This window comes from Lolium rigidum, chromosome 6 (genome assembly GCF_022539505.1).
Source record: "Lolium rigidum isolate FL_2022 chromosome 6, APGP_CSIRO_Lrig_0.1, whole genome shotgun sequence".
In the NCBI taxonomy this organism is placed as follows: Eukaryota; Viridiplantae; Streptophyta; class Magnoliopsida; order Poales; family Poaceae; genus Lolium; species Lolium rigidum.
In genome coordinates this window covers 340,129,508-340,145,377 of record NC_061513.1, presented here as the reverse complement: position 1 = coordinate 340,145,377, position 15,870 = coordinate 340,129,508, and the positions used below count along the sequence as shown (strand labels likewise).

Genomic DNA, 15,870 nt, shown 5'->3' with positions numbered 1-15,870 from the left:
AATGCACACATCTGTTTCCTCTATATTTGTAACCCCATTACCTGGGATATTACACCTCTCCATTCCACCTTTAGGCTGATCGGAGAGCAGTGAGGCCTAGAGTACCTCGTACTCGGTCGTTCCCCTCACCATCCTCCACAGACGAATTCAAGTTCATCATATGACGTGGGTGGTAATCGTCGCTATCCCCCTCCGCTAAAATAACAAAAACCATAAGAACTGAATCACCCAACAGATAAATTTAGTATCGAATCAGTAAAACTGGTTTACCTTCGTCACTCTCCACCTCGAAGTCTACCATGATTGTAGGAAGAACAAGAGGGAGAACAAGAGGAAGACGACGCATAACTGGGTGTCCATGGCATCAAGGTCTTATAGGAGCTTGAATTTTAGGCTTTCAAACTCTATTGTCGCCATCTCATCCTCTGATCTTGATATCCACCTTGCAATTTTGGGCTGATCCAGGGTAGACATAGCTCCCCAATGGATGATCATCTTGTTCCTCTTCAATTGGGCACAAAATTTTGCCAAGGATCGGCATCTCCATTGAAGGCACACGCATACGGGAGGAAATCCTTAGATTGGAAGAGAGAGCGGCAGCCCAAAACAACGCTAGTGATAAATAAGGAGAATTAGCATTGTACTAAAAGAGAAGTAAATGAAAGGCTTTAACTCGCATGCATGCATGAGATTTTTACGTCCTAATTTAAGAAACAGAGAGAGCATGTAATTAGGTGGGAGGGCAAAATAATCTTATTAAAAATATACTTGACGAAATCTGCGATTGGAGAAAAAGGAGGAACTTCGGTCTTTTTAAGTGGTGGTAGAGATAGAGATAGTAGAGATAGAGACTTACTAACATGGATTTTAAGTGGTGGTAGAGTGTACACATGTAGTAAGTAGTAGTACATAAAATCAGATTTTTTAAGAACTTCACTTTTTTTTCCTTTTTTTATAGAAAACCCCGAGGTATGCGGGCTCATTTTGCATTATCCGCCAAGTGTTTTTTGCCCTTTTACAACGTACTTCCATTTTAATCAAAAAATCTGCCCTCCGTCTCCATCCAGAGTCAAAATCCCCAAAATCCCATCTGGGGAAAAAAAAAATCCCCAAATCCAGTTCCACGGTTTCCTCCTCCGCCGTCCTGTACCTTTCGTCTTCCTTTCCCGAGGCATCACCTACCCCAATCCGGGCATCTACAGCTGCGGCGGCCGTGCCCTACCACTCCGCCGCCGTCGCCGTTCCAGGTTCAACCTCAGCGCGTCCATGCCGTATTCAACCCCATCTGCAATTTCGGCCTTTGGTTTCTGAGGTACGAGCCCTCCGCCAATTTTGGCGCACCATCTGGATCCGCCCCTGGGACGGATTAATATACCTGCACAGTTGTACTGCTGTTGTGAAAAAGCTGCAATTTTTCTTCGCTAGGAGGATTCGATTGAGACTTCGGTTCACATGATACCTTGAAATGATTATCCATCTGTTTCGTGCTCAAATTTGCCTTTTTCATATCGATGGTCAATTTTGTTTTCTTACTGCAGGTGCGTCAGCCCTAGAAAAGGAGAGAATTTCCGAATCCAAGGCTTTGGGCCTGATTGTGGATGGAGAGGATGACCACCAATCCGTTCTACACTTCTGGAATCCCGGTAACTGTGCCATCACCTCTGCCTTCGGCCACTCTAGATGAGAACTTCCCGAGGCTTCCGGATGCGCAGAATGTTCTGATGGAGAGAGAGCTGAGAAGAACCCCTCTCCCACCTCATCAAAGCAGTGTTGCTCGTATGCGTGGGCAGCTTCACCCCAGTACCGGGTCTGTTGGCCCTCTGTGTTCGCCCCAGGCTGTAAGGTTCTCTTCAGTTTCGAACCCTGAGCAATATACCAGCGCCAATCCTTATACTTCTCATCAAACGCCAAGTAATGGAAGTTCTTCAGCAATGGTTTATGGATCGCATCATGAAGGCCTTGAACCTACCTATACTGATCTTCCAATGGATGTTGGACCAGCATGGTGCCCTGACCACATCATGCTTGAATACTCTGATGGTGTCCCTGCTGGAAACAATTTGACTGCCATCAGTCCTATTGCATCTACAGATGAGCTTGCCAAGCAAACTGAATGGTGGACAGAATTAATGAACGATGATTGGAAGGACATTGCTGACACCACAGGTGGTGCTAAAGCTCAACCGCAGGTATGCTGGTTGATTCTGCCATTTTGGCAGGTTAATTTGAGATGCTCCTCTTTAACTTACAAACTATGCAGCTGCACTAAAATCAATAAGATGTCAAGCTTAGGGTTGGTTTAAAACATGCTAGTTTTGTGTGAACTGAAGAATTAATTTGGCTAGGTTTGGCCGTTGGAGCCCATTCTTCGTATAATGTACAATATCACGAATTTTGTTTCGGGTTCAAATCTGGGGCATGCTTAGCTCCTACAGGCAGATTTTAGCTGAGCTTAAAATTAATCTTATATCTTGGGTGGTTAAAATTTGGGACATGCTTAGCTCATTTGTTTTCTGTATACAGTTTCATCATTTTTCTTCACTCTTACACTTGGTATTATAATCATGAGACTAAGTGTTGACTTATTTATGCTTGGAAACAGGCTGAGCCGCCTGTGCAACCATCAACTTCAGTTCACAAATCAGCCAGCCTACAAATAGTTCCATCTCAATCTGTTGAACCATCTGTAGTTGCTGCACCCTCACCCTCTGCCAGCTCCAATACCTCCAAGACACGCATGAGGTGGACTCCTGAACTTCATGAACGCTTTGTGGATGCTGTCAATATACTTGGCGGCAGTGAAAGTATGTATTGTTTGATGTTGATCTTTTTTGCTCCATTTATCAAATGTACGCATTTGACATCTGTTTGATAATTCTTGCAGAAGCTACTCCGAAGGGAGTACTGAAGCTAATGAAGGCAGATAATTTGACCATTTATCATGTAAAAAGTCATCTTCAGGTCTGTTGGTCAGCTCTATTGCTGAGTATTATTGAGACAAGCCAGAATTATCTATTTGATTTTGAGTTGACTTGTTTTGCAGAAATACAGAACTGCCAGATATAGACCAGAATTATCTGAAGGTATGTCGTTTTCCATTTCCCTGTAGATTTCTTGAAAGCGGTTTCTTTAAATATTGTACCATGTTCATCGATTTGAGATTTTCAGGTTCATCAGAAAGGTTAGATTCCTCAAAAGAGGACTTGCCATCTATAGACCTTAAAGGGTAAGTTTGCAACCTATGTGAAACCCAATTAACTTATTTTGACAATACTGGTGTAACGTGCCATGAGAAAACTGAATGGTTTCCTGCCTTTTCTAATACATAAATGTCTGAATTGAGAACGGTATACCATCATATTATCATCGTAACTGACTCTAATGAAAAAGGTGTTGGTTGCAAGGAAAAGGAGCAAACAATTTGTACTAACATGGATGACATTTTGTTGAGCAGTAGTCCTGTTAGGTCATCACTGTTCATCACCAGTTTACAACATTATATTCTGTGCGGAAAGCATCTTATAGGTGATTCATTAACGGGTGTTCATGCTCTCTTTTTTTTTTCTTGGACGAGTGTTTCATATCCATCATTTCTTCCCGTGACATGGATTTGGCCTTCGAACCTCATGTGTTCCAATTGCCTCATTAACTCTATACCTAGCTTAATTCTGATTGCAAATGTGGAACGGCTTACTGTTTTAGCTACGGATAGCCACCTGCAAATTATGTGCTCCCTCCTATCCATAATAAGTGTCGGGGCTTTCGTTCAATTTTGTCCAAATTTCTTCCCATGCCATGGATTTGGCCTTCGAACCTCATGTGTTCCAATTGCCTCATTAACTCTATACCTAGCTTAATTCTGATTGCAAATGTGGAACGGCTTACTGTTTTAGCTAATCGGATAGCCACCTGCAAATTATGTACTCCCTCCAATCCATAATAAGGGTCGGGGCTTTCGTTCAATTTTGTCCAAATTTGAACTAAAAGCCCCGACACTTATTATGGATAAAAAATTGAACTAAAAGCCCCAACACTTATTATGGATCGGAGGGAGTAGTTGTTTCTGTTGGATCCTGAGCATTAGTTCTTGTATCCCTGCAGGAGTTTTGATCTCACTGAAGCATTACGTCTCCAGTTAGAACTTCAAAAGAGGCTCCATGAACAGCTTGAGGTAAGTACCAAATTGCTCCTTTATAATTTGTGTATTTTCTGCCTGGGAGAGGCTTTACAATCTTATTGCATATGCATTTCTAGGACTTCCATATTTGACATTCTTGTAGTTAGCTCCACTTTGGCATAAAATAAGGAAGCAACCATATAGTATAGTACTAACTCTGTCTGAATTTTTTGTCCTTTGATCTTTATGTGCATGGAGTTGCAATGAGTTAATATTTAGGCATTTTGTACAGTACAAATGTTTTTTTTAAACAACTTTATGTACATGTGTTGGTATAACTTAGAGGTGGTAGTAACACAGTTATTGTGTTTCCCCATCATTACATTTCGCTCTGCAACATGATCTTGTCTAAATTTGGATGTGTCCAATTTGAGATTTGTTATTTGTGTGGTGCGAAACTACTCTCTTGCATGCTGCTCAATTCAATATTCTTTGATAAGAACAAAAGTAATGCTTTCAGAAAAAGGATAACTACCATATTAGCTACAGTTTAATCTCATAAACTGCAACTTATCAGATTCTTTTGAGTACATATGCATATATGTGCCAGCATACTGTAATGGCAACAAATAATGTCTGACTTAATTATAAGTACTCCCTTCGGTTCAAAATAATTGCCCATAAATGGATGTATCTACACACTAAAACATGCCTAGATACATCCATTTTTAGGCAATTATTTTGAACCGTAGGGAGTAGATGAGTTTTTCCTGGGCAAATTGCAGTAAGTATTTTATTAAGTTTGTTAACTCATCGGGTGATGAAACCTTGGAGTTTGAGTATCTCCTATCTAGTGGAGGGAAAATGCCAACAAGAATTTCTAGCTCTAGATCATGTCTAGGAATCGAGTCCAGCACAATAAGGCATTATAAGGGGCTCTCTTTTTCCATCTCGTTCTTGTTTTTGCTTCCTTTTTTTTTCTGCTGGGTTTCATATCTAGCCTACGCCAACTTGTTTGGGAAAAAGGCTTTCATGTTGTTTTTTGTTAGATCATGTCTAGGAATCGAGTCCAGCACGGTAAGGCAAGGTTCAAGAAAGCGGACGCTTAAGCACGCTTATGCGCGAACTGTAGGCCCTCCGCATCGCTTAGGGCCTAAGCGGTTAGCTATGCGCTAGGCGCGGTTATGCGGAACGCTTAATTAATTAAGCACAACTATGCGCGCTGCAACGGAGAAAATCGCTGCCGAAGTGGACCGAAATAATTCCTGCGGGAGCTTGCGTGCAAGTGCCAAAGAACTGCACGCGGTAAAATGGGGCGCACGGGAGGGAAATTGGGCCTGGTAGCAGGCTTAAGCTATGAGGTAGAGCTTGATATGGGACCAGTCCAACACATCTCCCATCCCCTCCTCTGCTAAAGCTTCTGGCGGCGCGTGCGGGACTGAAGCAGAGCGCTTGGCTAGTTCCGCCACCATACAACTCCTGATTTGGGATCAATCTGCTGGGATTTTTTCTAGGTACTGCTAGTTCTTTGGCCTACAACTCCTGGTTTCTGGTCACTCCGTTGACTAAGTCCGCTTAAGCACGCATAAATCGCGTAAGCGCTGAGCGGAAGGCCACCCCGCACCGATTACGCTTAACGCTTTTTTGAACCTTGCGATAAGGCATTATATAGGGCTCTCCTTTCAGCTCAGCCTTGCTGCTTGGAGTAATGTACGCCTGTCCAGCCCCTCTACCAACTGCACTGTTAGCATCAACGTGGCGCAACGTTGGAGCCGCTCACTGCTGGTGTGGCAACTTTGTTCCTGAACCTATGCTGCTGTGATCTTTTCTCCCCCACCCTCCTCCTGTGGCTGCCATGCACATCTGCACCAATAACTCCAGATGCTCTCCCAGGCATTGATGGGAGTTGTTGAAGTTTTCATCCCCTTTGATATTGTTACCTCTACCACTTTCTTACCAATGCGCCGCTTGAAGGAACCTACCGCTTTCACCGTTGGCAAATGAAGCGGCAGTGGTGGTAAGGTGTAGGGATGGGTTTTTTTTTGTGAGGGGAGGTGCTGCAAGGACTAGACAGAACAGTGGCGAGTCATGTGAGAGATATTTCTTTACTTTTATATATTGGCTGGGTCCCGCAAAAAGATGGTGAACTCCGAGGGGCTAACCACAGGAGATGGCGCAAGCATTAAGTGCTAGCAGTTCGTCAGTTTTTAGTTCTAATAAAGTACTCCCTCCATTTCAAAGAATAAGGCGGCCTCGTTTTTCGTGCTTTTTGTTTGACCAAGATTTATATTAAATATATAAAGGTTGTTTATATAAAGTTAGCATCACTAGAAACTGATTTTCAATACGAATCCTTCGATACTAATTGCATATAACGTAATCAAGATTTTGTTGCTCAATTTTTATGGTCAAAGTTCGTCTTGGAATACGCGTGCGCCTTATTCTTTGAAACGGAGGTAGTAGCTAAATTGAAACTCTAGCAGTTCGTCAATTTTTAATTCTAATAAAGTAGCTAAATTGGAAGTCCATATCCACGGGAAATGGTGTAAGCACTAAGTGGAATGAAGAGCTGTTTAACTGGAGAAAAATGTGTTAGTGTTACCAAAATGACTTTCGGTAAGTCATTTATATCAGCAAGAATAGTTAATGGCTCGATGGTGTTGGCTAGTTTATATCACAGTTCCTTATTGATGTTATACATGCTTTCTATGCCTATTTATCAGTTTTTTCATGGATTTCCATCTTTTTCTAAATTTTCATAGGGCTCTCTTGTTTTCAAATTTTATCAGTGAGCTTCCCTCATCACATTTTGCTTCAACTCCCTTTTGCTAAACCTTACTACAAATGTTAGCTTTTCGATAGTCTCTTCGTCTGCACACTTGTGAATGCAGGGAACTGAATAAAAGCCATAGATAGGTTGTCAGTTTTGGTGCATGTACACATAAAATAACAAAATGCTGAGCTAAATTTATGTTCCAAGTTTTTTAGAGCATCTCCACCGGTCCTCCCAAAAATCTGTCTTGCAACATCGCAGGCAGACTAGTTTTTGGGAGCGCTGGCAGCACATGGGTGACAAATATTGGTGTAGTGCCCACACTGGTGTCTCCAATAGAGAGGCATGTGAGAGAGAAAAAAGGAGAGGGGGGGAGGAGAGTGAAGTAGTGGGGCTGTTGGATATTTGACTAACATGTGGGCCAAATGGGAGAGAATCCAACGTGGCATGCATGTTGGCGCCCCCAATAGCCTCCTCGAGAGCCTGGAGTGAGTTGGGACTGCCGGACAAAGTTTTGTGGTGGGTTAGCTGCCGGCAGTAACTTGGGTGCGCCGGTGGGAGCGCATTTTCAGACGGGGGGACTTGTAGAAGCTCTAGAACCTTGCCACCCACATGGACAGATCAGAGCATACTGTTCTTGTTTGTATGCTCGGACCTGTTATTCTGGTGTGTCTTGGTATAAAGGTTATGCTGTATTTATGTAACTCGTTTGGAACCTGTCTTCTTTAGCTGTGCCAATTTTATTGAGATTCTGACCAGCCCACTCCCATGATTGCATAGAGTAGCATTCAGCTCTGAACATGAGATCGAACTCCTGTGAGAACAGACTGATTCTTCATATGTCACATAATTTATATGGAACTGGAATTTGCGAAACTTCCCAGATTTCTATTTGATATTTAGTTTTTCATAAATATTTTTTATAAGTGCCCAACTAAGTTGAGAGTTAATGTGTAAGGTAAGCCTGCTGATTACAACTTGTGAGTTAAATTTAGGCCACGGAAAAGTGCGCCTTGACCTTACTCTGGTTCCATCCTTACACCAACTGCAGGTCCAAAGAAATTTGCAGCTGAGAATTGAGGAGCAAGGGAAGTGCCTTCAGATTATGATCGAGCAGCAATGCAAACCAGGTGCAGACAAGGTGCTGGATGCTTCAACCTCAGCAGAAGGATCACAGTTATCTTCTGACCCCAAAGAATCTTCTACGGGGAAGGATGTTCCAAACAACAGTCAAAATGGAACAGCGGCGCAAGCAGGTGCAATCATCGACGAAAGGCTTTTGTATGTTTATTATGATGAGTCATTGTAGATTATTTGATGTTTGACGTTTCTCGTTGCAGAACCAGGTGATAACGAATGAAGATCTAACCAGGCTCTCCTCAAGGTGTGAACCCCATTGGCCATGAAGTTGGCTTGACAATTCGACTGGCTGCTGTCGGACTAAAATCAAGTCGTCTTTGTTCTTGTGGAGGAAAAAGTTTAGCATTTCTATGAACTAGGTTTAGCTGTACAGTACCCACAGACACGGCAGCGATGATTCCGTGCTATGTGGATGATCTAGGTCTCCAGAAGGCTGCGCGAGCAAATTCGCACTGATTTACTGCTGTGAGCGGGTTGACTTATTGCTTTCTTCGTCGTTAGGAAGTCAATAGCTTCTTAGGCATTTGGTCATGAACTAGTTCAAGTGTCTGTTATATTCTCTGCCACCTCGTGTGTTTGGAACATGCTTTATGGTACCAAATACGGCTAGGAATATATTATTTACCTTTGTTTCTTCTTTTTACAGTGGAATAAAAACTCTCCCAGTTTCTACACCTGTGGGCACATATCATCTATGATCTATGCTAAACGGTGATATTTTTTCTACAAAAAAGGGAAGCTAACCTGATACAGATGTTGGTCATGAAGGTCGTGGTAACCTAGTGGTGAACACCTAAGAGACAAGTGTAGACCAGACGAAGTGACTGCGTGCGAGGTGTCCAGCTTCAGCTTATGGCACGGTGCTCCTTTGGCCTACTACGAAGGTGCCAAGTCGTCTACTGAGCCATGTTCACATTTTTGTCAGACTTGAAACTTGACGTGTCATAGGCCACAAGTGCGTTGAGTCGAAAATGGATTCCGGCAAATATTCGATTTGCCAAGAGATAAAACTTTGTTAGCTAAGCTTGTCTAAAGCGAAGAATCAAACTTCTACAGTAGTTGTTGCATCTTAATGTATTTTAGGAAACTTGTATCCTGGATAGAGGCTCAGTATTCCTCGTTATGATCTTGATGCTTTGATAAACTCTCCTCAACAAAACAAAGAAAAATTCTTGGGAGCTTACATGCATTAGTGGGCTATATTTCTCCGGTGCGAGTGTGCTGCAATGTCAGGATACAGTTGCCTTGTAAAAACATTTTTATTCATTGATGATGGTGCATTGTCATCATAGTTTAAAATTTAACAGGAGTTTTGTATGGTGGTGCATTGTCAAAACATTATTTTGTGTTTTGGCATAATTATTCGTTCTTAAAATGTTAATGAATAACGAGAACGTATAAACCTGTATACCAGGGTAGTACTGAAGGAGCATATGAAAACATGAAAGCATCTTGTTTCCAATGCCAAAGAAAAACAACCTCGTACGTGTTTGTCAGTAACCAAGGGAAATTAAACAACTTAATTAACAACAGTTATAGTATAGTATTATAGAAGTATATTGCTATATATAGAACGTTATTTTCAACCAAGCATGTCTCTCCGCCCTTCTAATTAACACTCTTAACCGGCGAGGACATGATTGACGAGAAAATACATGACCTCCATGAATTTCTTGAGCTTGCTTCCCATGGCGACCTCCATGACTATCCTCTTTTCCTCTCCATGCCGGCATCCGTCACAGTTTCACACAAGGTGCTTCTCCTTGGTGCTCACGACGAAGCGGCGCGCCGCCATGACTTTGCTTTGGTGGCCCAGTACATCGTTGTTGATAAGGCTGGACACGAGCCAGCTCGAGTTGGGCTCGGTGCGAGGCACACTTTGGCTCGTTCCAAACGGGCTCGGCTCGGGCTACCTCATTTTTGTCACGAGCTGGTAAAAGAGGCTCGGCTCGAGTCTAGCTTGAGCCGGCTCGCGAGCCTAGGAGCAGAAAAAATAGAAAAATATAACAGAGAGGTGGTAGTACATGTACTATCTAGACAGTGAGCAGTTTTGCAAGTTTTGAAGATTTTGGGCATTAAATTGAGCATGCATACATTCATATTTTCCCCAAAAAATGCAGAGTATATCAATTTACATAGGAAAAAATCCATTTCATCATGATACAAGAGTATGGAGGTTTACCTCAAAATTAAGCAAACTCCCACATATCTTGATCATTCTTTCTCAATTCAACTTCCTGAAAAATAGCGAAAAGAGAAACTGCAAATACACATTGATAGATAGTAGTGTCATAGATAATAGTCAACATCGACACACTTCAGCATATATTATATGGTAAAATTTCATTCGCGCGTTGTTAACAAACACACAAAACCGTCGAGATAGAGCATGCTCTTTCAGGCGGGTACATAGTTACCTATAAAATCAGGAATCGGAAAGTGTAATAGAATGTCCAAAATATGAGTGCAATGGATCATTTATTTGACTAGTAATTGGAATACTGCTTTCACTTCCTTGTCATGTTCGAACTCATATGTTTTTATCCCCGTAGCTATCCTTGGCAAGCTCCGCCACTGCTTCATATAAGTTCTTTTAGGGTTAAAGGCAGATACTCTGCCATTCATTTAAACTGAAAAGCAAGTTATTTACATGAGGATATATCAAAAGAGACCAGAGAAAGAAAGAGGATGAAGCCAGGATCTAGGAAGGAAACCCCAACAAAAACTCCCAAACAGTCTCGTGGGTCATCGATGAAGGCAAAGGGCCGCTCCTCAATCTCGTCGTGCACAAGGCGCACAACAATAATCATTCGAGACATCTTACATATCTTTACCATGTAGTACTATTCGCTACTACATATAACTATATAGCGGTATTTTGTTGTTGTTGAGAAACACAGTACTAACGCAGATGCTCACATACACGCGCATACATTTATCCCTATGAACGCACACACGCACATCTTATCCTTATGAGCATCCTCGAAAGACTGAGCCGGTATGTTGTTTTCATAGCCTAGACCGGCCCAGCCCACCAGAGCGTGGAGCCTTCTTCATCGTTCTCCCTTTTGCCCCCTCTCCTCCGACTCCGATCCTCTCTCTCGCAGAACAATTTTGCTGGCGACGCCTCGCCACCTGAAGGCCGATCAGATCCTGCCCATCAGGTGACATCTCTTGCCACCGGCCGACATTAGCGGTATCCTTTTCTTTTCCTGTGAACATGGTTGCTCGCCCAGAATTGCTCCATTGTAGTGTAGATGGTTTTTAATTCCGGTGAATCTATTGTACAATATATGGTGTGGTTGTCTAAGATAATTTCTTCTCTTATTATCGTGCTCTCGAATCAGGTGGTTCTCGAATACACAAATTTCTTGTTTAAATATGACAAACGTAAGGCATAAAACGTTGATAGGGTTTATACTGATCCTCGAATCAGGATGTTGGCTAGATTTATATTGATCCTCCCGCACAATCAACGTAGGGCACAAAACGTTGATAAGCTCGGAACATATTGTAAACAGGAAATAGAATTAACTGTGTAACACACTTTATTGATCTCAATCAGATTACAATATATAGACCCGCACAGGATATAGCGAGGGGGCCGTGGTGGTTATAGATCCGTGGTGTTTACTTTCTCAGTCACCACTATCACCGTGCGTTTAGACAACCACACCACGACCCTGTAACCACCACGGCCCTCTCGCTATCTCCTCCTGTACGGGCCTATATATTGTAATTTGAATGAGATCAATAAAGTGTGTTGCACAGTTAATTCTATTCCTTGTTTACATGGTATCAGATTCTCCCTAACCTCTTCCCAGCCGCCGGCGTGGCCACCTCTGGCGCCACCAGCGCGGGAACCTCCGCCGCCATCAGCTTTCCCTCTCCACCACCATTAACCCAACCTTCCGCGCCCCCACCCCTCGCCACTCTTCCTTCACCCTATCCACCATATCCCTCCGCGGCCAGCCTGAAGACGTCCTGTACCTGCAGTGCGGTTCCTATGCGCTATGGCGAGACCGCGTGGAGATGAAGCTCGCCAACTACCAAGTCCTCGACCAGGTCGTCAGCGACGTCGCCAACCCTGCCGATCCGGAGTGGCTCTACCTCGACTTCATCATCAAGGGATGGATCTACGACCTCATCACGTCGGAGCTCCGCACCTCCGTCTCCTCCCCAGGCGCCACCGCCCGCACCATCTGGGTGGCCATAGAGACCCTCTTCCACAACAACGGTCTGGCCCGCACCATGATGCTCTCCGACGAGTTCCGCAACACCAAGCAGCTCGAGAACTCTCTCAGCGTCTACATCGGTAAGCTCAAGGCCATCTCCGATGAACTCCGTGACCTAGGGTATCCTTTGGAGACCCATGCACTTCTTCAGCTCATCCGTGGCCTCCACGAACGCCACAAGACTGTCTGGAAGTACATCTAGACCAAGGCCGCCACCCTCTCCTTCGCCGCCATGGTGGACAAGCTCTCCATGGATGAGAAGATGCAGGGCAAGGCCCCTGGTGCGGCCTCCTCCTCCACGGCCTTCATCACGTACCCGCGTCTGCCCGCTCCGTCCGGCAACCATGGCGGCCATGGCTCCTTCGGCGCGCATAACTCTCCTTCACCGAACCAAGGCCACCAAAAGCGAAGAGGTTCAGCAACAACAGCGGCTACCCCAACACCTCCGCCCCCAACTCGGCGCGCCCCTGGATATGCATGGTCCAGGCCTAGCCTGTCACCTTCACCGCTCCAGCGCGCCTGGACCATGCATGTCCAGGGGCGCGCCGAATTGGGGGCGGAGGTGTTGGGGTAGCCGCCGTGGTTGCAGAACCTCTTGCGCTTCTGGTGGCCTTGATTCGGTGAAGGAGAGTTCTGCGCACCGAAGGAGCCATGACCGCCATGGTTACTAGACGAGCGGGCGGACGCGGGTACGTGATGAAGGCTGTGGAGGAGGAGGCCGCACCAGGGGCCTTGCCTTGCATCTTCTCATCCATGGGGAGCTTGTCCACCACGGTGGCGAAGGAGAGGGTGGTGGCCTCGGTCTGGATGTACTTTCCGACGGTCTCGTGGCGTTCGTGGAGGCCACAGACGAGCTGAAGAAGAAGAAGTGCATGGGTCTCCAGAGGATACCGTAGATCACGGAGTTCGTCGGAGATGGCCTTGAGCTTACCGATGTAGATGCTAAGAGGGTTCTCGAGCTGCTTGGTGTTGCGGAACTCGTCGGAGAGCATCATGGCGCGGGCCAGACCGTTGTTGCGGAAGAGGGTCTCTATGGCCACCCAGATGGCGGGGGCGGTGGCGCCCGGGGAGTAGACGGCGGTGCGGAGCTCCGGCGTGATAAGATCGTAGATCCATCCCTTGCGATGAAGTCGAGGGAGAGCCACTCCGGATCGACAGGGTTGGCGACGTCGCTGACGACGTGGTCGAGGACTTGGTAGATGGCGAGCTTCATGTCCACGCGGTCTCGCCATAGCGCGTAGGAACCGCGTTGCAGGTCCCAGACGTCTTCAGGCTAGCCACAGAGGGATATGGTGGATAGGGTGAAGAAAGAATGGCGAGGGGTAGGGGCGCGGAAGGTTGGGTTAATGGTGGTGGAGAGGGAAGAGCTGGCGGCGGCAGAGGTTCCCGCGCTGGTGGCGCCAGAGGTGACCGCGCCGGCGGCTGGGACGGTGCGCGTCATAGTAGGATCGGAGAGGTTAGGGAGAGTCTGATACCATGTAAACATGGAATAGAATTAACTGTGCAACAAACTTTATTGATCTCACTCAGATTACAATATATAGGCCCGTACAGGAGATAGCAAGAGGGCCGCGGTCGTTACAGATCGTAGCTAAACGCACGGTGATAGTGGTGTGCGGATAAGTATTGACTAAGAAAGTAAACAGAGCTGGACTAAGTCGTTGTCTAACACATTTTTTTTCGAAATGAGGATGTACCCGGCTTCTGCATCATGACGATGCACACGGCCATTTATTAAAATAAAGATCTAAAAGTATAGTTTACAAATCACACATGCTCGAGGATTGATACAAGAATCAACCATCGAAAGAAGTGCATACTCCGACTACAACTCAACATAGTCTTCTAGTATGCCGTCAACCAGCCTGGCACAAGATATCCTGAGCGAGCATCAGGAGACGTGTGCATCCAGAAGCCATGGTATCCTGCAATCCCTCCGGGGATAGTAGAGCCCAAAGCTGGACCCAATGGGAGACCATGTGAATAACCTGCAAGAAATGAAAAGAGACTTTTTTATTAAAGATTATATCATTTCTGACCCTCCAAATAGACCAACATAAGGCAGAAACCCCAATTCGGATAAACGCCTTAGATTTTCTATCTACTCCTTTAAGCCAATTGCCAAACATATTGGTAATATTGGTAGGAGGTGAAAGATCATAAGTGAAATTAACTGTACGCCATAAAAGTCTAGCTAACGGATAATTAATAAACAGATGTTGAATGGTCTCCTGTTCCCCACAGAATACACATTTTGTACACCCATTCCACTGGCGTTTAGCTAGGTTATCTTTTGTTAACAAAACCTTATTACTCATGAACCACATGAAAATCTTAATCTTAAGGGGTATTTTGACTTTCCATAGATATTTTCGCAAGAAGGGGGTATGATCACACATAAGATCTTCATACATGGACTTGACATTAAAAACCCCGTTAGATGTCAAATTCCAACAAAACCTATCATCCTCGTCTTTCAAAGTAACCGTCATGAGTTTCCGACATAATTGTAGCCATAAAGTCCATTTATTACCATTCAACACTCTTCGGAAAGTAATATTCAAGGGTGGTTGAGCAAGCACCTGTGCCACAGTGATATTTTTATGATGGACAATGTTATAAAGTGAAGGATATTGCTGAGCCAATGTAGTAGTTCCCAACTAGGTATCTTCCCAGAAGCGGATGGTCATACCATTACCCACTTTGAAAGAGCCCCTTGAAAAAAACTCGTGGTTCACCTCCATCTATCCTTTCCAAAAAGGAGAATCAGAAGGCTTGGCTTGAACCTCCGATAACGACTTATGTCCAAGATATTTGTTATGTAGAAATTCTTGCCAGACCCCATCTTCATTAAGAAGTTTAAGAGCCATTTACTCAGTAAGCATCTATTTTTGATTTCAAGTACCTCAATACCTAAACCCCCCTGATCTTTGGGACGGCACACAATATTCCATTTTATTAGGCGGTATTTTTTTTTCGTCTGATTGCCAAAAAAATCTGGACCTATAGAAATCCAATCGTTTCCTAACCCCAACAGGTATTTGTAGGAAAGACAACATAAACATCGGTAAGCTAGTTAACACTGAATTAATAAGAACCAACCTATCTCCATAGGATAGTAACTTCCCTTTCCAGCATCATAATTTACTCTCAAACCGTGTTTCTACCGGATACCAATCCGAGTTCTTGAGTTTTTTGTAATGAATTGGGATACCCAAGTATCTAAAGGGGAGTTGTCCAGCATCACATCCAAAGATGTGCTTATACTGAGCCTCTTCCTCCTTTGCCTTTCCAAAACAAAAAATCTCGCTCTTATGAAAATTAATCTTAAGACCCGATAACTCTTCAAAGAGGCATAGAATTAATTTCATATTAACCGCTTTATCAAGGTCATGTTCCAGGAATAGTATGGTGTCATCTGCATATTGTAGTATAGAGAGTCCTCCCTCAATTAAATGCGGAATTAGCCCTCCTACTTGACCATCCTCTTTTGCCCTTTCAATTAAGATAGCAAGCATATCCACTACAATATTAAAAAGCATTGGAGATAACGGATCCCCTTGCCTTAGACCTTTCTTTGTCTGAAAATAATGACCAATATCATC

General features: G+C 44.3%; 1 protein-coding gene across 1 annotated transcript; it reads left to right on the top strand.

Moving 5' to 3' along the window:
• The first annotated feature begins 1,089 nt into the window (after positions 1-1,089).
• On the top strand, positions 1,090-8,667 carry LOC124659864 (protein PHOSPHATE STARVATION RESPONSE 2-like). Its single transcript, XM_047197686.1, has 9 exons — positions 1,090-1,312; positions 1,539-2,189; positions 2,603-2,804; positions 2,885-2,961; positions 3,044-3,083; positions 3,169-3,226; positions 4,102-4,171; positions 7,942-8,146; positions 8,231-8,667. Exons 2-9 carry the CDS (start codon positions 1,599-1,601, stop codon positions 8,248-8,250), a joined length of 1,263 nt encoding a protein of 420 aa, XP_047053642.1. The 5' UTR covers positions 1,090-1,312; positions 1,539-1,598; the 3' UTR covers positions 8,251-8,667.
• The last annotated feature ends 7,203 nt before the right edge of the window (positions 8,668-15,870 follow it).